The sequence below is a fragment of the Dipodascopsis tothii genome (genome assembly GCF_038497935.1).
Source record: "Dipodascopsis tothii strain CBS 759.85 unplaced genomic scaffold V1510scaffold_23, whole genome shotgun sequence".
Lineage (NCBI taxonomy): Eukaryota > Fungi > Ascomycota > Lipomycetes > Lipomycetales > Lipomycetaceae > Neoaidaea > Neoaidaea tothii.
This window is the reverse complement of record NW_027118007.1, coordinates 85,197-105,553: the sequence shown is the minus strand read 5'-3', so window position 1 is coordinate 105,553 and position 20,357 is coordinate 85,197. Positions and strand designations below refer to the sequence as shown.

The 20,357-nt window shown below is 69.3% G+C and overlaps 5 protein-coding genes across 5 annotated transcripts; 3 read left to right on the top strand and 2 right to left on the bottom strand.

Moving 5' to 3' along the window:
- Positions 1–119: 119 nt before the first annotated feature.
- V1510DRAFT_367635 (uncharacterized protein) lies at positions 120–1,223 on the top strand (the record flags this gene model as incomplete). Its single annotated transcript, XM_066931313.1, has 1 exon — positions 120–1,223. The coding sequence occupies one exon, from the start codon at positions 120–122 to the stop codon at positions 1,221–1,223; it is 1,104 nt and encodes a 367-aa protein (XP_066787920.1).
- Positions 1,224–5,695: 4,472 nt separating this feature from the next.
- On the top strand, positions 5,696–6,909 carry V1510DRAFT_185509 (uncharacterized protein). The gene has a single exon (XM_066930441.1). It carries the CDS (start codon positions 5,928–5,930, stop codon positions 6,687–6,689), a length of 762 nt encoding a protein of 253 aa, XP_066787919.1. The 5' UTR covers positions 5,696–5,927; the 3' UTR covers positions 6,690–6,909.
- A 6,123-nt stretch (positions 6,910–13,032) lies between these two features.
- Positions 13,033–15,485, top strand: V1510DRAFT_185471 (uncharacterized protein). The gene has a single exon (XM_066930440.1). It carries the CDS (start codon positions 13,330–13,332, stop codon positions 15,295–15,297), a length of 1,968 nt encoding a protein of 655 aa, XP_066787918.1. The 5' UTR covers positions 13,033–13,329; the 3' UTR covers positions 15,298–15,485.
- Positions 15,304–16,475, bottom strand: V1510DRAFT_419663 (uncharacterized protein). Its single transcript, XM_066934328.1, has 5 exons — positions 16,398–16,475; positions 16,139–16,352; positions 15,887–15,901; positions 15,554–15,778; positions 15,304–15,522 (listed from the first exon to the last, which is right to left on the bottom strand). The coding sequence occupies exons 2-5, from the start codon at positions 16,174–16,176 to the stop codon at positions 15,351–15,353; spliced, it is 450 nt and encodes a 149-aa protein (XP_066787917.1). The 5' UTR covers positions 16,177–16,352; positions 16,398–16,475; the 3' UTR covers positions 15,304–15,350.
- Positions 16,476–17,156: 681 nt separating this feature from the next.
- Positions 17,157–19,034, bottom strand: V1510DRAFT_431149 (major facilitator superfamily domain-containing protein). Its single transcript, XM_066935420.1, has 3 exons — positions 18,969–19,034; positions 18,796–18,933; positions 17,157–18,760 (listed from the first exon to the last, which is right to left on the bottom strand). The coding sequence occupies exons 1-3, from the start codon at positions 19,026–19,028 to the stop codon at positions 17,279–17,281; spliced, it is 1,680 nt and encodes a 559-aa protein (XP_066787916.1). The 5' UTR covers positions 19,029–19,034; the 3' UTR covers positions 17,157–17,278.
- Positions 19,035–20,357: the final 1,323 nt, after the last annotated feature.

Sequence of the window (20,357 nt, the reverse complement as noted above, 5' to 3'; positions counted from 1 at the left end):
TGCGCCGGTCGTTCTTCCTGTGGGGAACCGCGGCGGTTGTCCCGGCGATGTTGAGGATAGACCACACGACTCGCGGAAACGGCCACCACGCAGCGACCACGCGGCAGCACAACAGCACGATGGCCGAACCGCGGCCGGACAACCAGACGGGACCGGACGGGCAGGCTGCGGAGCCGCCGCTGGGCCTGAACGACCTGCTGCGGCTGCTGGCCAAGGAGGGCCGCCTGCCGCTGCCGCTGGCGCTCCAGCTGGCACCGGTACTGGTCCGGGCGGGCCTGACGACCCGGCCGGCGATAGCCGCCGACGGCGCGGCCGGCCTGGCCGCGCGGCTGCCGGGCCTGGCCGAGCCCCAGGCGGCGCGGATCGTGTCTGCGTGCGCGCCGGCGCGCAAACGGAAGCGCGGGCCGGCCGCGCCGTCCACGGCCAAGCGCGGCCGGCGCTACGACGCCGGCGGCGACCCCTCGGACGAGCCGCTGCCGCTGGAGACCGACCTGGCGGTGGTGCGGCGGGCGCGGGCGTATGCGACGAACCGGTCGCCGCTGATGATTCTCTTTGCGCTGGCCGTACTCGAACAACAGTACCCCGAATTGCCGGTTTCGTCGCACCTGTCGCTGGCGCAGGCGGCAGCCACACGGCTGGCGCGGGCCAAGGCGGCTACGATTGGACTGGCGGCGCCGCTGGCCGAGCCGGCCGGCGCCAGCGGCTCGCTGACTGTGATGGGCATTCGCGTGGACACGATTCGCCGGGGGACGGACGCGGCGGCGGGCGTGTGGGGCCTGGACCCGGAGCACGACGGCGACGGGCTGGCCTGGGCCGAGCCGGAGCCGGTGCGCCGGTACCTGCTGCGGGTGTTTGGCGAGCACGGGCTGGGGGTCATGCGGGGGGCCATCCGCCACGTTGTGGAGTCGTGGGCGGCCGAGCCGTCGTGGGAGACGCGCGCGTGGGGCTGGTACTGCACTGTGCGGCCGGCTGTGCAGCCTGGGCGCGAGGGCTGGGGCCAGAAGGGCAGCGTGGATCCGAAGACGATACTGGCGCTGGCACGGGCGGGAGGGGGCGGAGGACAGGCGGCGGCCGGGGAGGACGGGGGGGCGGAGGCCGCGGCGGCGGCCGAGGCGCCGGCGGAGGCTGCGGAGCAGACGGCGGCTGCGGCCGCGGCCGACGGCGGCCCGGTCGAGCCGGCGGCCGGGACGGGCGAGCCGCACGATGCGCGGCGCGACCCCTGAAGCCGGGCGGCCGCGGGCCCCTGAACGCCGCACGGCGTGCGGCTGTCTGAGCCGCACGCCCTGCGGCGCACTCCCCTGATCTGCGGCGCACGTCCTGCGGCTCACCCGAGACACGCGCCTCCCGCGCCACGTTCCGCGCCACCCTCGCCGCCGCACGCGCTGCGGCGGCCCGGCGCCTCCCGCGTCGCCGTCGCCCGCGCCGCACGCCCTGCGGCGCAGGCCCCCACCGCCCGGCCAGACCCGCCCACCGCTCAGGCACGTCCTCCGCTTAGGTCTTGGCTCTTAATAGAACACGCCGCGTCGGCCGGCCGGCCTCCAGTGGGCCCGCCGAGCCTCTGGCCGCGCCCCGAACACGCCCTCATCAGCTAGCCACGCCGTCTTCGGTGCAGGTCTGCTGCATGCACGTGCGAACCAGGTCGAACCAGCCAGGCCGGCGGTCTCGGCGCCGCCCAGCCGAAGCCCACTCGGGCTCCGGGTAGGTGCCGGGCGGATCCCCGGCTGCTGGAGCGGCTCATGTGCTACGTGCGCCGGCGCCGCGCTGGCGGATGCCCGGCAGTAGTCGGGCGCCGGCCGCAGGGCGGACGCCCACGCGGCGGCGCGAGCCAATGGCGGGCAATCGCTGGCGCAGAAGCAAGCCGGGCGGCCCGCCGGTGCCGCCGTCTGGCCGGACCCTGACTCAGGCCTGCGCCCGATCGCGCGATCGCAGCCGCGGGTGTCCCGCCGGTGCCGGCAGCGCGGTCTGGCCCGGCCACTGGCACGGCCGCGCCGGGGTACGTGAGCCAACCGGCCGCCAGTCAGCCGGGCGTCCGCGCGCGCTCGGCGGCGCAGACCACGCCGGTCGTGTTTAGGCTGGGCTCTAGCGAGCCGGGTGCGACCTGCGCCATCCACGTCCCCGGCCGCAGTCGCTGCGAGGGCAGGGCGGCCTCGCAGCGCGAGTGTCGCTAGCCCGCGGCGGCGGCGTTCGCTAGCCTGCACGCTAACCCGCCGGGCTCTGCCCACGTAGCGGCTGCTAGCGGGCGCGTTCGCAGCTGTGCGTGCTGGTGGCCGCTCGCGGGCGCGCCGGCTAGACCGCCTAGCGGCGGGCGCGGTGACCGGCTAGCTGCGCGCCGCTCTCTGCTGCGACTGGGCCGGCCGCTAGTTGTGCGGGCGGGGTCCGGTGGCGAGAGGGCCGGGGGACAAGACCGGCAAGCGCGGACACGAGTCGTTGCGTGGCCCTGGCGGGTGCCGCACAGACGCTGCGCCGCACCAGCCGCACGCTACGCGGGCGGGGCGCTGCGGCTGCGCTTACGGCGGCGGTGGCTGTGCACGCGCGGCGGCCGCGACGGCCGTCGCGGCCGCCCGAGACCGCGGCCGCTGTCACCGCGGTTGCTGCGGCCATTGTGCTCCCGGCCAGGCCGTCGCCGGCGCGGGCGAGTGCAGCGCGGACGCGGTCACCGTTGCCATGCTTAGCCTGAAATTAGCCGAAGAATGCAGGTGCGCTGTGCCGCGCTAGCGTGAACAAGGTTTGCAAATTACATTAGCGTGCCACGGTAACCGGGATTTGCAAGGCACTCTAAACCCAAACGGACGCTGCGGCCTGCGCCTGTGCCAGGCGGATGGCGGCGACATGTGGGACAGGACCCAAACACGCGGATCAGACACGACCCGGCACGGTCTCAGACTTTCGCCATGTTTTCCGCAACGGGCACGTCATCGGCACCGGGCGGCCAGCAGCCGTGCCCGCCGCGGACTGGCATGTGGCCCGCTCTGCCGCTGCCTAGCGCCTGCCGGCATTCGCCCGAAGCGGCGCGATCGCAGCCGCCGCCGGCTCGTGTCGGCCTCGCCGTCCGCTGCTACGGCAGCGCCTTGGCGTCCTCGCCAGGCCGTCCCGGGCGCGCACACGTGCTGGGGCCTGCGCTGGCCGGGCGCGCGCACGCACAGCATCGCCGCCGGCGTCCGCGCCAGCGCACGCCGTCGCTACAGTCGTCCTGCAAGCGAGCGCCCAGCGTCATCGCGTCCGCGCGATACGATAGCCGTGACGCAGGGCGGCGCCGCTTGGGCGGGCCCAGTCCGTTCCGTGCTAGGCGCATGGGTGGCGGCACCAGGCCGCATCCAGCGCTGCCAACAGCCGTCCGCCAGCGACTGACGGCGCGCTCGGCACCGCCGGTTTGGGTCCTGCCGGTGCGGCCGAGCAGACGATTAATGACGGAGGCGAGCCGTGCGCTGGCGAGGGCCTTGCTGGATTCGGGCATTGTCCGCGCCAGATGAGATTACGATACCGCACGGCGCCAGCTAGCGCGACGATCGCCGCTGTTCGCCCTCGGCGCTGGCCACGCAGCCGCCCCGCGCGGCAGCCACCAGACGTGGGCGCGCTCGCGTGGCCGCCGCCGCCGGTGGCCGCGGCAGCTTTATGCACACCGTCGTCTGGTCCGGTCGCAGGCTGTGGCGGCCGCGCGCGCCCGGCCGAGCGGCTGCAGCGGCCGCCGGCGGCCACGGACGCCATTGAGGCCATTGCGGCCACCGACGATCCCTGGCGACCATTGGCGGCCATTGGTGGCCGCCGACGCCCATTGGCGGCCCGTGGCCGCCACCGGCCGCCGCCCAGCCAGGCCAGCCCACCGGTGGCGCGCGAACAGCGACCCCGCCCGCGCGTCCGAGGCTCTGGCCGCCGTTTCGGCGACCGTCTCTGTCTAGCGAGCCGCCACGGCCGCCAGATCTGGCGGCCGCCGGGACCGCGGGCGAGGCAAGGGACAGCTAATTTCGCGAGAGCTACCATGGCAGGAGCGATCACACCGCGCCCGTTCACGGCCGCAGCGGCCGAGCCGGCGAGGCGTCCGTTCCGACCGCGCGGCCGCCGCAGGCGCACGGCACCGCCGCCTGCAGCCGCGGCAGCCACCGCTGCACCGGCCGCCGGGCGCAGCGACCTGCCGCTTCTGCTGCCGGCGGCGGCCGACCTGCAGCTGCGGCCGGCAAGGTAAGCGAGCGGCCGACAGGAACGCGTCGACCGCGAACGGGCGCACACAAACAGGGCCCTGGCCGAAACGAGCGTACGACCGGGCCGCGCCGACGCCGGCTGGGCGTGCCCTAGACTGCCGGCGCGCACCGGGCGCGCAGCCGGCACCGGCCGCGGGCGATTGCGGGCGATTGCGGGCGACTGCAGGCGATCGCCGCCGCCGCCAGCCATTGTCGGCCGGGCTCGCCGCGCGGGTCGCCGCCCGCCGGCGGCGACCTCCGGCGCAATCGCGTCGTCAGGCCACGGCTCGTACGAGCATTCCATCATGCGGTCAGGGCACGCCCGGCAGGCGCCGCCGAGAGCCGGAAAACCGCCGGCCGGCGGCCGGGCACCAATTGCGCGGTCGGCAGCAGCCGGTGCCTCCGCACGGCCCGTACGCACGAGGGCCGCCCCGCGCACGCGCCGGAATGGCCTACGAGAGCGTAAACATCATGCGCACGCCTAGGTCAGCGTGAGCACTATCAGACCATAGTACGTCAACGTGACTTGTGCATTGCCGTACCCAATTAACGCGACCGGCGTGGGTACGACGAGGTCATGCATGCCGCTCGAGGGATATGCACGCTTGCTGCAGCAAGATGCAATTCCGTGCAACATGCATGAGACGCTAGTCCGCGGCTGAGGCGCTACGGCAGAGAAGACGAGACTAGGGCGGGCGCTAAATGCGCTAGCGGGCGGGGTACCAGTACAGCGTATGCTCGCTATGTACGCGCGCGGGCGCGCCAGAGATCGGCAGCCGTGGCGTACTCGGCAGTAGTGGTACGAGCACACATTCGACGCAGATAGGCAGCCGCCATGCGGAGCCCGCAGGCAGTCGGCAGACCAGTGGATGCGTCATGCCAGCCAGCGGGTGTGCCACACTGTCGGGCGCGCCCGCGGCGCCGCGGCCGGCCGCCAGCGCGGCCACGCCCGCGGCCGGCGCGGGCATGCCGGCGGCCGCCGTCTGGGGTGGCGGCCAGCCGGCGCCGCGGCGCCGGCGGACGCCGAGCGGCATCCCGCGCCGGCGACCGCCGGGAGCGTAGGTGACATCCGGCGGAAGAGAAACACGCGCCGCGCCGGATCAGCGTCGACCCAGCGTCTTGGTAACCATCGCGCGCTTTCTATTTTTGCACAGCGCGGCCAACCAGTCAGTCCCGTTCGGGCGAATTCACAAGCTCGTTTCGGGCCTAGCCGCTCACAACTCTCGCAAATTCAGCAGCGACGCCGCTAACCATAGCGCGGGCATGTCTCACTTTTGTCTCGTCTAATAAAAAATAGTGTCCATCTCAGTTTGGCTCTTATCCAGTCGAACCTTGATTATATGGCATACATATTGCCCGGACGCGCATAGAGAGCGTCCGGCTAGAACTAGAGCGTTCACGCATCCGAAACGGACGAGGAGCCGGCCGAGGGCGGCCTAGCGCGCTGGATCCAATTTCTTTTTCGACTATTTGATTATTTCATATATCGATATTGATTATTTTTAATATATATTATATTATATAATATATTTTGCTTAGAGTAAGTCAATTTTACTTCGGCTGCTTCAGGCTTTGCTTCACGTCCAGGCGTCGTGGGCGTGTTATGCGAGCTGTTTATAGACTATCGTGGTCGAGCTTTGCGCCTCGGGCACCTAGCACATATATATTCTCGCGATTTCTGTCGTCGCCCGACTCGACCTTACGCGGTACCCTCGACCTCTTCTAGCCTTGTCTGCCTCTTCATCTGTCGCAATGGAATTCGAGACGCTCGAGTCGCACGCTGAGTACATGACCGAGCCGCTGCACACGGCGGTGCTGGCGTCGCCGCCGCTGCTGTACCGCCGGTCGTCGGTGTCGTCCATGTCGTCGTTCTCGTCGGTCGAGCTCAACACGGCGCCGTCGACGCCGTCGGACGACCTGCCGCCGCACACCATCACGCCCGAGCTGCTCTACATGGGCTCGGCGCTGCCGGCGGCCGACGGCTACTCGCCGGCGTCGGCCACGACCATGTCCACGCCGCTGTCGTCGCCGATCAAGTCCGAGTTCTTTCTGCAGTGCGACCAGTCGCTCGCGCCGGCGCACGACGCCTACGGCCAGTTCTACACGCCGCTGGCGCCCTACCTGGCCATTCCGCCGCACGTCGCGCACATGCAGCACCTCCACTCGCACGTTCCGCCGCCGGCCGGCCACCACCACCCGGCCGCGGGCTACGCGCTCCAGCTGTCGTCCCAGGTCATCGCCCCGACCGCGACGCTCAACAAGTCGACGCCGAAGAACATCCCGCTGATTGTGTCGTCGCTCGACAAGCCGCACAAGTGTCAGCAGTGCGCCAAGCGGTTCAAGCGCCAGGAGCACCTGCGCCGCCACGCACGCACCCACACCGACGAGCGGCCCTTTGTGTGCGAGGTCGAGGCCTGCCGCCGCCGCTTCTCGCGATCCGACAACCTGCGCGCCCACCGTCGGACACACATGCGCAAGGGCGGTCGCAACGGCTACGTCGAGGGTCTCATCTAAATCATGCTTACGAGTCACATTTCTTTCGGTTGCCACTGTACATATACGACTTTCATTCCTTTGCCTTGTTTTCGGACGGATTCCGCTTCTACAAAATTTTTGATTTGTGCTTGGTTTTACAAAATGTTTTGGTGTGCCTGCTGGTTCTAGGCACTTTTTGTGTTTTTTTTTGTTTACTATTTTAATTTTTCAGACTTCGGCGCAGTCAACACTCACTAATGCGCTCTGCCTGGCCCGCCGGCCTCCGCGTCGTCACTGGCGCTCGATCGAGCTAGTCCTCTGGCAGCCCGGCGCTCATTTTCTGTTTCGTTTCTGGGATAAATAGGTCTTCTGCGTTTTATTTGTTATGTGTTAAAAGAATACATCCGACTTGCTTCGTAATTGTCAACGTAGCCCGCGTGCGGAACGCGGTTGAGGCGGTGCCGCTGACGCAACTGTGTCAGCGCGGGCCGGGTGTCTCGGGGTAGCAACCTTGGCGCTTGGCCGCTGGCTGGCGTCGGCGGTACCGGCGCCGAGCGGCCGAGCGGCCGAGCACTGCGTGTTCGGCGCGGCCGCGCCTCGTCCGTCCGAGCGCGCAATTTGGGTTTTTGACGCTACCGGGACGCTGGCCCGGCGACGGTTGCAGAAAGAGAGCTCTTTGGCGAGTGGCCGTACCGGCCCCGACACGCGTGGAGAAGCGCGTGGGGAACGCGCACAAACAAAGTTTGTAAACTAGCGAGCACACTAGCGCTGCGTCCTGGACGGGCCTAGTGCCAGCTAGGGAATCACGAATAAGGTTCCAGGGCTCTCTGGTCTCGTCTTCGAAGAGGAGGCGTCCCGGCGGCAAGCGCAGCGCACAACAGGCGCAGCAGCGCGCCCGGCGCAGCAGCGCGCGAGCCCGACGAGCCCGGCGAGCCGGCGGCGGCGCCAGACCCCGCCGCCAGCCGCCGGTCCCGACCGCAGGATCAGACAAGCCGCGGTGCATCAAGGCCCTTTCAGGAGAAGGCCTTGTGTGCGCGGTGTGCCCGCGTGCAGCTGAGACATAACCAACAAGGACTGTGTGTGCGCCCCGAGTCGCGGGAGAGCCGCAGACCCGGATCGGTTGCCGCTCGGGTGACACTGTCTTGGAGCCGACACCGTGACCGGGTCCTTGGCCCTCGGCCGCCCAGCATCCTCGCCTAGCACGGTCCCCGACCCGGTCCCGCAGCCCGGTCCGCGGCGCCGGCGGTCATTCTGCCGGGTGGCTAATGGCTGCCTCCGCCCGGCGGCACGCGGCGTCGCCCACCGCGCAGACCAGCTGGTAGGCGGCAGCGCAGGCGATGCGTGACTGTGTGAGCGTGCTAGGGCCCGTCGGATACGGTATAAGATAGGCGTATAGTACATATTTGCGCCCATTCCCGTCTGGGCCTGTTACTGTTTTTGTGATTTGGCTACCGAATGCCCAATAGAGCTAGGATGAGCTCTTTCCTGGAAGAGATGAGACGAAACATTGGGCTATGGAAGTGGCCTAGGGCTGTCTTACCGCGCTCGACATCTGTTTTACTTTGTGAGCGACGTTGCACAATGCGACCCGACGCGGCTTAGCGCTATGCGCGGCACATGCTGTTCCTCGAACGAGCCCAATCAGGAAATTGGGACCTTTCTCGAGCCCGACGACGTCCGCCCGCGACGTCGTGAGCTGTAGCGGGGCCCGGCGGGGCTCGGGCGCGGCCTCCGCCGGCGGGCGGGGACGGGCGGCGCCGCGGGCGCGCCGGCGCGAGCGGCCAGGCCACTGGCGTGCTCGTTGGCGCCGCCTCGGGCGCCTGGCGCGGGGTCGTGGTCGGGGCCGCGCGGTCGCGCCGCCGTCTCGGCGTGCCGGCCGGACCTTTGCGGACCGTGGCGGCCGCGCTGCGCGAGCGTAGCGGACCGGCGCATAGCGAGCGCGGGCTACGAGCGCTACGGGTGCTGCCCGTTCCGCGGCCGCTGCCTAGCAGCCCCGGCCGGCCAGCATGCCGGCGCGGCCGGCTCAGCCTGCGCGCGGCCACGCATGCTACGTTGCCGACAGACGAGCCGGCTAGGCGCGTGCGCTAGACGCCGGTTCGGCCGCGGCGGCTATCCGCCCTCTGGCTGCCTCTGGCAGGCGCAACGGCGCAGCGGCTGAGCGTCCGCGGCCGCCAGAGGCCGCCAGCCGCTGCGGCCGCAGTCCTGCCGGGTGCTGCGCAAATACGGCGCGGCCGGGCGCACGCCAGCCGCCACGCATGGTGTTATTTAACACTGTGATCTGCCAGTCGCAGTCACAGTCCGCGGCAGCGTTGCCAGCGACCGCGAGCGCTACCGTAGCGGCGCGCCAGCGCGCCAGCTGCAGGCGAGCGCCAGCAGCGCCACGGTGCCTGGTGGGCAAACGCCCGCTAGTCACGGCTAAAGCAACCAGCTTGCTCACGGCTGTGCGGTAGCGTGCCGTAGCCGCGGCGGCTAGCCCGCGCTCCAGACCGCGCTGGGCGCAACGTGGCCGGCTCACAACATTCTGCGGACCAGCGCGCCACGGCCTAGAGCCGCAGACGCGCCAGTACGACTGAGCCTGCTGGGCAGCCAGTGCCTGGCAGACCTGTGCGGTGGAACGAGCCTAGAGTGTTCCAGAAACGATCGCGCAGTCTATGGGCCAACGGGCCAATGGGCAACGTCCGCGCCGCGCGCGCTGCGGCGCGGACCGCACCCGGGCCGTGCGTTGGCCGCTGGCCGCGGCGATCGTCGCCGCCGCCCGCCGACCGTCTGTCCGTCACTCGGCCGCCGGCCGGGCCCGGACGGTCCTTTGTCCGCCGGCGCGACCGACGCTCGGCCGGCCGTAGCCTGCCGCGATAGCTTCCAGAATCCTGCACGGCGTGGCCTCGCGTCCGACGACCTGCACGCGGCTCGTACATGCCGGTCCTTGCTTCGACCTACCGTTCGCTGGCCGCTGCACAGGCGGCCTGCGTGGACGCGCCTGCTGCAGCACCGAACGGCTAGCGGCCGCGATCGGTCGTGACGGCGCGAACAGCTACTGCGCGCGGCGCAGCCTGCAGCTGTGGAAAATGCTGTGCCGGGTTCCTGGCAAGTGGACCTGGCGGTCGCGCGGCGCTGCTGCGAGCTGCTGCGGTCTGCTGCGAGCTGCGTGCCTTCGTATGCTGCACTATGGCGGCACTTGCACTTAGCCGCTGCTTGCACTCGACGGCCCGTACCACGCCGGCGAGGTACGCGACCTGCAATATCGACGACGCCGGCCTCGGACGCGCAGTAGCCGACTGGCCCGGCGGCCGCGACGCCGGTCCGACGCCGGACGACCAAGGTGCGATCGTGCCGGCCTGTGCAGCCGTGGGCGCGTGCTGCGGGCCCACTGGCTGCACCGCCGATCAGGGCCTCTGCGGTCAGAGGCGCGGCCGTGCGGCGCGGCGGCCGGCGGCCAGTGGTCTACCAGTGGTCTACGTGGCTGTGCAGCGGCTGGCCAGTCGACGCACACACCGGCCGGCGGTTGCCACGCCCTGCGGCATACGGTCACGGCGGCTGCGCCCGCTGCCCGGACACCCGAGCCCTGCGACTGCGCAGCGGCCGCGGCCGCCCACCGCTGCAAGGCGCGCACACCACTGCACTGTCACCGGTCTGGCCGCGACCGCAGCGGTAGCGCGGGCGCCGGGGTACCGCCAGCCGCGCAGTCCGTGCCCGCCAGTGGACCGGGGGCCACTATTCCTCTCCGGTACGCGGGTGACCCGAGCGATGACCAGTCCACTGTGCCCAGACGCTAGAGGACGTTGGCTCGCCAGTGGAGCCGGTGGTTGCGTCATGGGGCCACGACCACTGCCGAACTCGGTGCGTCACCGCGGCGGAAGTTCCGGCAGTGGCCCCGGCCGCGCGGCTCGGAGGGCGGGGTGGTCCGCACGGCAACCCCCCGGCCCGCGGCCGCGCGACCATGGCTCAGTAGCACTCAGCCTTGCTCGCTGGCCACGCCCGGCAGCAGCGCCCGCCGTGCGTTGGCCGGCGACCACCCCGAGGGCCATTGGGCAGTGGCCTCGGCCGTGGCTGTGCATAGGCGTGCGTCGTGGCCTAGTCCCGCCAGTGGACTCGATCGGCGACCCGGCTGCAGCATCCGGCCGATCGCCAGATCGGTCTCGGTCGAGTACGCGGCGGTGCCGGCCGAGCCGGGCTGGCGGGTCGCCGCCAGCCGGCCAATCGGTCACGGACGCGGCGACCGCCGGCACAAGATAGCCTGCCGCGACGCCGGGCCCGCCGGGCCCTGCAGCGGTCGCAGGCTAGCCGGCGGCAGGAATGCCCCACGTACGAGCTACGGTCGGGCGCAGTCCGCGGCGGCGACCACCAAGGCCGTGGCTTGCTTCGGCCAGCGTCGCGTGTTTCAGGTGGACACCATCTAGAACCCCCTGTGGACACTGACATGGTTCCATTGCACGTATGATTTTGAGTCACGGCCGTCATGGCGCCCTTGCCTCCGCCCTAATGACTCAGGCTGGGCGTTGCTAGCCCTATCGCTACGGCCCTGCGACCGCTCGAGGCTGCGTACGCGACTCGGCTCCGCAAGACCGCTGCGTACGCGGCTCAGCCGTGTCTCGGCAGCGGCGGGGGCGACGGCGGCGCGGGCGTGTGGCTCGCTGCGTGCGCGGCAGCCGTGGCGAGCTGCAGCCGAGCGGGGCACTGCCAGACTCTGGTCTTTGCCATCGCAATTTGCCGTCTGCAGCGCGGACTAGGACCGCTGGCAGGTCGGCCACTGAGATTACCGCGAGATTGCTGACCACGGGCCCCTGACGCCGCGCCAATTGCATGAATCCGCAAGTAAACATGTGCACAGACAGCACATGAAACATCGCGTTGCACTACTCCCAAACATCGCGTCGCACAAACAAGCACGACACGGCTAGCACGCGCACGCGCGATCTGTAACAAACATACAGCGCAGATTCATGCTCGCGCCTGCACGCCGGCGTGTTTCACCACCGCCTGTTTCACCTTGTTTACATGACGAGCGCGTCTCAGGGCCGCAGAGACGCACGTGCATGCTCATGCATAAACCCGCAGCAAGTTGCATGCCGAGTCTCGGAGCGAGCCACTCGAATCCGGAATGTCCTGCGATGAGCTGGCAGCTAGAGCTGGGCGGGGCGCGGAGCTTGGACGAGCCGAGGCAGAGAAGCCGACGGTGGCGTGCATTGTGCAAAGGTACCGTGTGGCGGTCGGTCACTGGACGTTCATTGGAACACGTACAGCACAAAGCGTGCGTGTGTGGTCGCCGGGCGAGGCCCGAGGCTGGCTATGGTTTACCGGTCGGGTCGTATTGGACCATTCGGGCCTGGTGGTGTGTTCGGGTCGAGCCGAAAATGTGACCGGGTCAAGCCGTGCTCGAGACTAGGTCCGGATGCTCGTGACCGGGCAGTACTCGCGGTAGGGTCGAGCTGCGTGACCGGGAAGCACTCGCGACAGGGTTGAGCTGTGGTCGGACCGGGTCGAGGCGCACTCGAGACCCGGTTGTCGTACTTGTTACCGGGTCAACGACATGCTCGCACCCGGGTCGAGGTTGTCTACGGGCCCCAGTGGTGGGCGGACGTGTGTCCACGAGTCCGCGAGTCCGCGATTCCGTGTCCGCGAGTCCAGGCCTACCAGTCCAGGCCTGGAGTCCGTGTCCGCGAGTCCACGTCCGCGAGTCCAGGTCTGCGAGTCCGTGTCCGCGAGACCCGTCTGCGAGTCCGTGTCCCGCGATTCCGTGTCCGCGAGTCCGTGTCTGCGAGTCCGTGTCTGCGAGTCCGTGTCCGCGAGACCCGTCTGCGAGTCCGCGTCCGCGAGTTCCTGTCCGCACGCCCATGTCCGCACGCCCATGTCCGCAAGCCCACGTCCGCGAGTCCGCAGTCCAGAGCCAGTCCGGCCAGGCCTCGCTTCCGTCATCCGCGCTCTGCAGGTCATGTGTCCGTACGACTGTCCGTATGTCCGCACGGCTGCAAACGTCCGTGCTCAGTCGTGTCCCGTGTCCATACGCGTCACAGATCCTACGCCAAAGTCCACCTCGCTGGCCAGAGAGCGCGCATTGCTCGTGTGCAGTCTACGCCGCAGCCCGTAGAGTCAGGACCCTTGCGGGTCCGTAGGTCGGACACTGTCAGGACCGGCAATGGCGGGTCCTGCAGACAGGTCCGGACTCTCTTGTCCACGTTCAAGTCCGCGTCCGGTCCGCAGTCACGTCTACGTCCTGTCCGGACAAAGCTATCAAACATCCGTGCAGATCCATGCCCTGATTGTGCCCTCTCCAAGCCGCCACCGTTGCCGGCTGCCACTGTTTCACTTCATACAATCGACTCACTGACCGGCTAGATCTGGCACGAGTCGTCCCCCGCGACAGTTCCAGACAGCCACCGCTGGCCCATCCTCAGCTCTTCTGTACGTCTCGGCCACCAGGCCGTAGGCGTCGTCAGCCGCGTCGTCCAGTCGTGAGCAGTGCATACGCGGCGTGGCGTGGCAGCACAGCCGCGCGAGGCGAGGGGACCCGCGCGGTGAAAATGGTGATGGTGCGGCTCAGCGCGATCCGTCGACGCAGACAGCAAGCAAAGCGCGATCCAGCGGCGCAGACGTCACGCAAGCCATCCGCAGTCTGTCCGCAGCCAGGCGGGCCCAGTGAGCACGGCGGGAGCTGCGCAAGCGCACGAGGCGAGCAGACACGATGCCGCCGCGGCATTTTGCGGCGCGGCCGCGGCCAGGACCTGGTCCCGGGACCGGCGCCAGCAGCAGCGCCGGCGGCCCAGGCGAGGCCACGGGCGAGCAGCGCAAGTCGGCGTTTGAACGCGCACGCGAGGCCGAGGAGGAGCGGCGACGGGCCGAAGAAGCCGAGACCAAGGCGGTGTACGAAGACTTTGTCAAGTCGTTTGAGCGCGACGACGGCGTGGGCTTTGTGGGCCAGCGCCAGGGCGGGCACGGGTTCCGCGGCGGCGCGAGCGGCTTCGTGCCGCCCGGCCAGCTCAAGCGGCGGCACGGGCCGCCGCAGGACGAGGTAGGTGCGCGGACGCGCACGCGCTCACGGCAGAATCCGGCCAAACGGTGGCAGACGGGCGGGCGCGCCGAGTTCAAGCGCCCCGAGTCGCGCGCGGCGCGGCTGCAGGCCGAGCTGGCCGACAAGCAGGACAACGCGCCGTCCGAGGAGGAGCTGTCGACACGGCGGATCGTGCTGGGCGGGCTGCCGCCGATGACGACGGCGAGCCGCGTGCGCGAGCTGCTGGCCGAGTACGGCGAGATCGTGTCGGTGACGTTTGCGGCCGCGGACCCGCGGCAGCGCGGCGTGGCGGCCACGGTCGTGCTGAGCACGGCGGCGGCGGCTGCGCGCGCGCGCGCCGAGCTCGACCAGAAGTACCTCGGCGAGGGCTTCTGGCTGGCGGCCGGACTGACGTCGGACACCGGGACGCGGCCGCGGACGGGCCTGCCGTTCAACGCGGCGCCGCGGTCGGCCGCGCCGACGGTGAATCCGCATCTGCGCAGCTACAAGAACGCGCCGCCGCCGAGCAGCCTGCGGGACGGCGCCATGACGGGCGCGGCCGGCGCGCTGGCGCCAGACCAGCTCGTGGTCAAGGTGCAGTACCCGGACACGCTGCGCATGCTCCGGCTGATCCACTTCATGGTCGAGAAGGTCGTCCGGCACGGGCCGGCGTTCGAGGCGGCCGTCATGGAGCGCGAGCGGCGCAACCCCGACTTTGCGTTTCTGTTTGACCCGTGTCTGGCCGAGCACGTCTACTACCGGTGGAAGGCGTGGTCGGTCGCGCGCGGCGAGGCCGTCGACCGGTGGCCCACGCGGCCGGCCGCGCTGTTTGCGGACGGCATTGTCTGGCTGCCGCCGGCGCCGCCGCCGACGATCGACGACGAGCTCGACCGGCTCGAGCAGATGGACCTCGACGACGGCCCGGGCGACGACCAGGGCAGTCTGCCGTGGCTGGGCACGCTGGCGCACCTGCACCTGTCGCTCCTGCTGGAGCACATCTCGATGCGGCGCGGCGCGATCGCGCGCGTGATGGCCTTTGCCATGGACAACTCGCACGCGGCCGACGAGATCGTCGACGTGATCTGCGAGTCCGTGGCCGACCCGGCAGCGACCGTGCAGCAGCGCATCGCGCGGCTGTGGGCCGTCGGCGACATCCTCCACAACTCGGGCCTGGGCATCGGCGGCGTCAGCAAGGGCACGTGGAAGTACCGCGGGCTGTTCCAGACCAAGCTCGTGCGCGTGTTTGAGCTGCTACACACCGTCTACCGGTCGTTCGAGGGCCGCATCCGCGCCGAGAACTTCCGGCGCCAGGTCATGGCCGTGATCTCGGTGTGGGAGGGCTGGAACGTGTTTGTGCAGGACGACGTCAACAAGATGGTCAGCCTGTTTGTGCATGGCACGGCGCGGCCGCCGGCCGAGCCCGAGCCCGAGGTCGAGCCCGAGCCCGAGCCCGAGCCCGGGGCCCGGCCGCGGCCGGCAAGCCGCTGGAAGAAGGTCGAGCGCGCGGAAGAGCCCGAGCCCGAGCCTACACGGCCGGAGGACCTGGTGGACCCGGCCCTGGACGGCGAGCCGCTGACGGACAGCGAGCCCGAGCCCGAGCCCGAGCCGGCGGACGAGCCCCGGCCAGAGCCCCGGCCAGAGCCCGTGTCCGAGCCCGTCTAGCATATGTACTATATACGCCCCCAGGGGAACGACTCATGAACCTTTATTATCGCTTAGATGATCTGCTGGGCAATGCCGTGGCCGCCGAGCGTCGACGACGTCGTGAAGTCCTGGTGCTTGAGCGCGGCCAGCGCGTAGAACGCCGACGCGAACGTCAGGAAGATGGCCGCCACGATCAGGCCCGACGCCCGCACAAAGAGCGAGAACCACTGGATGAGGGCCAGGCTGGCGTCAGCGTGTCGGATGGGCGACTTACATCAGGTAGAAACCGGCGCGGGGCCAGTTGTTGTTGAACCGCTGGACAAAGCCCGAGAAGTTCTCAGAGATCGGACAGATACGGAGGAGGAAGGGCACCTCGACAAAGATCAGCGTCAGGCCCTCGCCGATGGCGACCGCCGAGAAGATGATCAGGCCGAGCGAGAACGTGAAGATGGTGCCGATGCCGGTCGCGATGCACAGAATGATGCACAGGATTCCGGTCCTGGTCGTTAGAACGCATTGGAGGGGCCGGGGAGCGACGGCGGCCGTGGCTTGCCGTGGCCGCCTGCCGATCCGACGATGGCCGCCGTGCGGGCGCGCGATTGCCTACCATTGGCCGTATAAGCTGGAGCGTTAGCACTGTTGCGAATCACAGCAGCCGTGGGTCGTGACAACGACCGGGAGGCCTCGGCGCGACCGTCGCGACAAGCCGCCAGGCCGGCCGGCCGGCCCGGCGGCCGAGAAAGCCCGGATCGTGGGCTGGCTGGCCGCCGGCGGCCGTGACGTCGGGCGTCGCCAATGTGGCCGCGCGTTTGTTTGGGGTCGTGCCGGCGCGACGAAGCCTCTCCCGCAACATGCTCACCTGAAGTTACGCGTCTTGAGCTCTTCCGTCAGCGTCATGGTTACTGGATTCTAGCGATCGATGGTTGGCGGTGCGCTGGTCGTGGCCGAGGGTCGGTGCTGTGGGTACGGCGGGTGTGCGACCGCCAGGGGCCATTACGTTGCGCACCAGGGTTAGGGGATCTAGCCTATAAAAAGCCGCGCGTGCAAATTCTTTCCTCGCCCGCCCGGGCGATCTGGCCACAAGGTAAGCCCGCCGAGAGCGACGAATGATGAATTACCTTCAAAACTTATCTACATTATCTGCAGCCTCGGCTGAGAAGAAGCTCATATTCTGACTGTCGCGCTTTGAGAACGTGCTAACGGGTGAAGGTGTGAAGGAGAGAATAGACGTAGATGTGCGTGCGGCGGTGCGCGGCGTGTGGCGGTGCACGCTGAGTGTGCTCTATGTGGCGCGTGCTCGGCGCGGCGGGATGCCCGGCGGCGTCCGCGCGCCGTGGCCGTGCGTGGCGGTGCCGGCGCGGTGCGCGGGGCGTGCCTGCGTGGCGGTGCCGGCGTCCGCTGTGGCCGTGCGTGTGCCGCCGTGCCCCAGCCGCGTCACCCGCAGACGCAGGTGATGCGGCTCGGCCCCGCCGCCACAGCCCGCCCCGCCGCGACCCGTGCGGCTTGGCCCAGCCGCCCCGACCCATGCGGCTCGGCCCAGCCGCCCGGTCATCCGGCCAGCCGCCCAGCCGCCGCTGCACGTACGCACCCCAAACGGCTGTCCGCCAGCCGCCCGTCTGCGTGCCGTGCGCGAATTCCTGCCGGCCGGCATGGCAAAAGAAGCTCACGCGCATGCGCTACGGAGACGCCGACCACCGGCACGCTCGTCCGGGACCTGCTTTCCTAACGGGTCTAGGCCCGCCGCGCGTGCTAGACGCAGCTGCAGCCAACGGTCTTGCCGCAAGCGGGCCAGGGCCCGCCGTCGCCTAGCGCATGCACAGCCTCGGCCGTGCAGGAGCACGGCCAGGCCGAGCGCCGCACAGCGTGCGGCGCGGGTCTTCGCCAGAAAGTCGTGTATTGAGTCGTGACAAACATATACAGGCGGCCGCAGCGGCCACAGAGAAGAATACAAAGCATTAAACGTTACGGCGCATCAAACATTAAACGTGAAAAGGGGGGCCTACTCCGAGGCCTTCTCGTCGAGGCTCGCGCTCGTCTTCGACTCGGTCTTGGTCACCAGCTGGTTGTTGAAGGTCACAAAGCCGTGGCGGTAGCACCACGAGCGCACGCGCTTGCCGTAGATGTACATCGGGATGGTCGTGGCCGTGCACGCCACAGCGAGACCGGCCAGAATGCCAAAGACCTGCTGGTTGTTCTCGGCCGCGAGCCAGTCCGAGATGAACCAGAGGAACGAGAACGAGATGATGTTGCGCACAATCGAGATGGCCGCCCAGGCCTCGGCCGAGCGGTCGCAGAACGAGTCGGCGATGTAGGCCATGGTGGTCGAGCAGCCAATGGTCTGGCCGAACGCCAGCATGCCCAGGCACGTCGTCGGCGCCATCCAGTGGATGCCGTGGTTGGTCGAGTAGCCGTAGCCGACGAAGCCGAAGCACACAAACAGCGTGGCCAGGAACATCGGCGGCAGGCGGAACTCGGGCTCGAACACACCGCCGTTGCGCGCCGAGAAGAAGCGCACGCACCAGTCAAGGATCGGGCCGAACAGGACCAGCGCCAGCAGCGCGCCCACCAGCGACGCGACCGACGTCAGACCGGTGTCGGTCGCGTTGAAGTAGTACGGCGGCGACATGAGCACGGCCGCGATCGACGACGACGAGATGACGATGAAGACCTGGAGCATGCCAAACGTCAGGATGGCGAACCACGTCATCGGCGACATGTACATCGGGAACGTGCGCAGAACGGTGACCCAGAAGCCGGCCTTGCTGACGGACGTGTAGCCGGAGTCGACCAGCTCCCACGGCTTGCAGAACAGGCCCTTGGCCGGCTTGAACTGCGACTGCTTCTCGGCGTCCGAGACGCTCACGTCCTTCAGGTCGTCCTCGGACGCGAACTCGGGCGAGATCACGTCGCGCACAAACAGCGTCTCGTGGAACGTGAACAGGCCCAGGACAACGACGGACAGCGTCAGGATCGACAGGATCCAGAACGCCCACTGCCAGCCCAGGTTGGTGATGCACGGGCCGGACACGATGCCGACGCCGTCCAGCGAGAACGCGACCACGAACTGGATCACGACCGACGGCACGCCGCGCTCGTGCACAAAGTACATGTCGTTGACGATCGAGAAGATCGTGGCCTCCATGGGCGCGCAGCCAATGCCCTGGATCACGCGCGTCGCGATCAGCGACGTGTAGTTCTTGGACAGCGCCGAGCCGACCATGCCCATGCCCGCGATGAACACCGCGAACAGGAACATCGGGCGCTTGCCGAACTTGAGCGCGAACGCGGTCACGAACGGCGCAAACGCGGCCGACGTGATCAGCGACGCGCCCGACGTCATCATGATCTGCAGCAGCGACTTGTCGAGCTCGACCATGAGCGTGCCGTAGCCGGGCGACAGCACCGGCGACGACGCGCAGAGCACGCCCAGGGCCAGCATCAGCGACGCAAACACCGTGTGCTTCTTCAGCGGCGTCCAGTTCTGCCGTCAGCAGCCGCGCGCCGCGCTCCACTCACCAGCGGGTCGTTCGGGTCGTCCGACGGCTGCGGCACCAGGATGATGTGCGAGTACTTGCCGGTGCCGCGCTTGAACCGGTGGCGGTCGGCGACATCGATGTCGTCCGTCGTGATGATACCGCCGGTCAGGGCATCCTCCTGGCCTGTTAGCGAGCGCCCGTCTGCGTGCGTACAATCTTGGACGTTCCCGGAACGTGCGTCAGGTGCTTGTCCTCCAACACTCCGAGTCCCATGGCTGCTGTGTGTGTGTGTGAGGGTTTGCCAGAGGCCGACGGCGCCTATTTAAAGCCGCAGCACGAGCGAGGGCTCGCTCTAGCCGGCGTCTAGCGCTAGCCCGCCCGCCGCGGTATTAGGCTAGCCGGCGAATAGATTAAACGAGCCGGGTGCAGGCTGACAAGGTCTCTACATGTCAATTGACTCCAGCTAGACTGGTGACGACGTTCTTGCCGCATGCAGCAACCGCGGTGCTAGCGGCTGCCGACGGCGTGGTTCTGTCCGAGGACGTATCCGAAAGGGTACCCCGGGCGCCCAACGTGGGCCGACAGCGGCGGGGGCGTGCGCCGGCGTTTGGCAGACGGCCAAATCGGTTCGCCGACGCACCGGCCGCGCCCCCGGCGACGCGCGCCGGCTGTTCGGAGCGCGGGGTGCCCCTTCCCCCGGCGGACGCGGCGCGGACGCGGTGCGGACGCGGGGTGCCGGTGGGCATTGCGAGCCGCGGCCGCGTGCGCCGCGTGCTCGCGAGCGGCTCGCCTCCGGCCACGGGCGTCCGCGACGGGCGGTGCGGCTCGGGGCGACGTGGCTATTGCCAATCCTGACTAAGTGATAACGCTCACAAAGCTTAAAGCGCACTGCAGCTCGCAGTTGCTCACAGCCGCCGCGCGATGGCGGGCGCGCTGGCGCCTGCGCAATATCAGGATGAGCGTCGCCGAGCGTTGTGTGATACTAGTTGCCCGACGGGGCGTAGCGCCAGCGGCCGAACCAGCGGTGCGGGCAGCCGTTCCTGGCAAGGCGCCATGGGATCGCCGCAGGCTAGCGCTAGCGCGTGCAGCCTGGCGCACTAAGCTCTGGTGCGTGCATTAGGGGTCGCTGGGTTCCACCAGCGCGGGAGCCCGCGCGGCGGTGGCACCCTCGTGGCCGCGGCGCGTCCGGCGGCGGGCGTCGGGCGAGGGCGTGTTCGCGGCAGGGAGGGTGCGGCGTACGCGCGGGCGGCGGGTGGGGCGGCTGCAGGCGGGCTGGGACGCAGCCGCGGGCGCCCACGCGCCGGAGCGCCGCACCGACACCCGGCGCTCGGTTCGGCAGGGCGGGCGGTGCCGAGCCGCGCCAGGCGCGTGGGCGCCCACGCGGGCCCGGCGGCATGGATGTGCCCTAACCCCGACGCAGGCCAGGGCGCGTAGGGCTAGGCCCCGAATTGTCATCCGGTCTCTGCGGCGGCGTGCGTCTAGTGCACGGTAGTGCGCACAAAGAGCATCAAGCTGCAGCGCGATCGCGACCAGGCTGTCGCCGGTCTGGTCGCCGACGACCGCGATTGCGCGGCCCCCTCACGTCCAGAGGTGCTGTCAGCC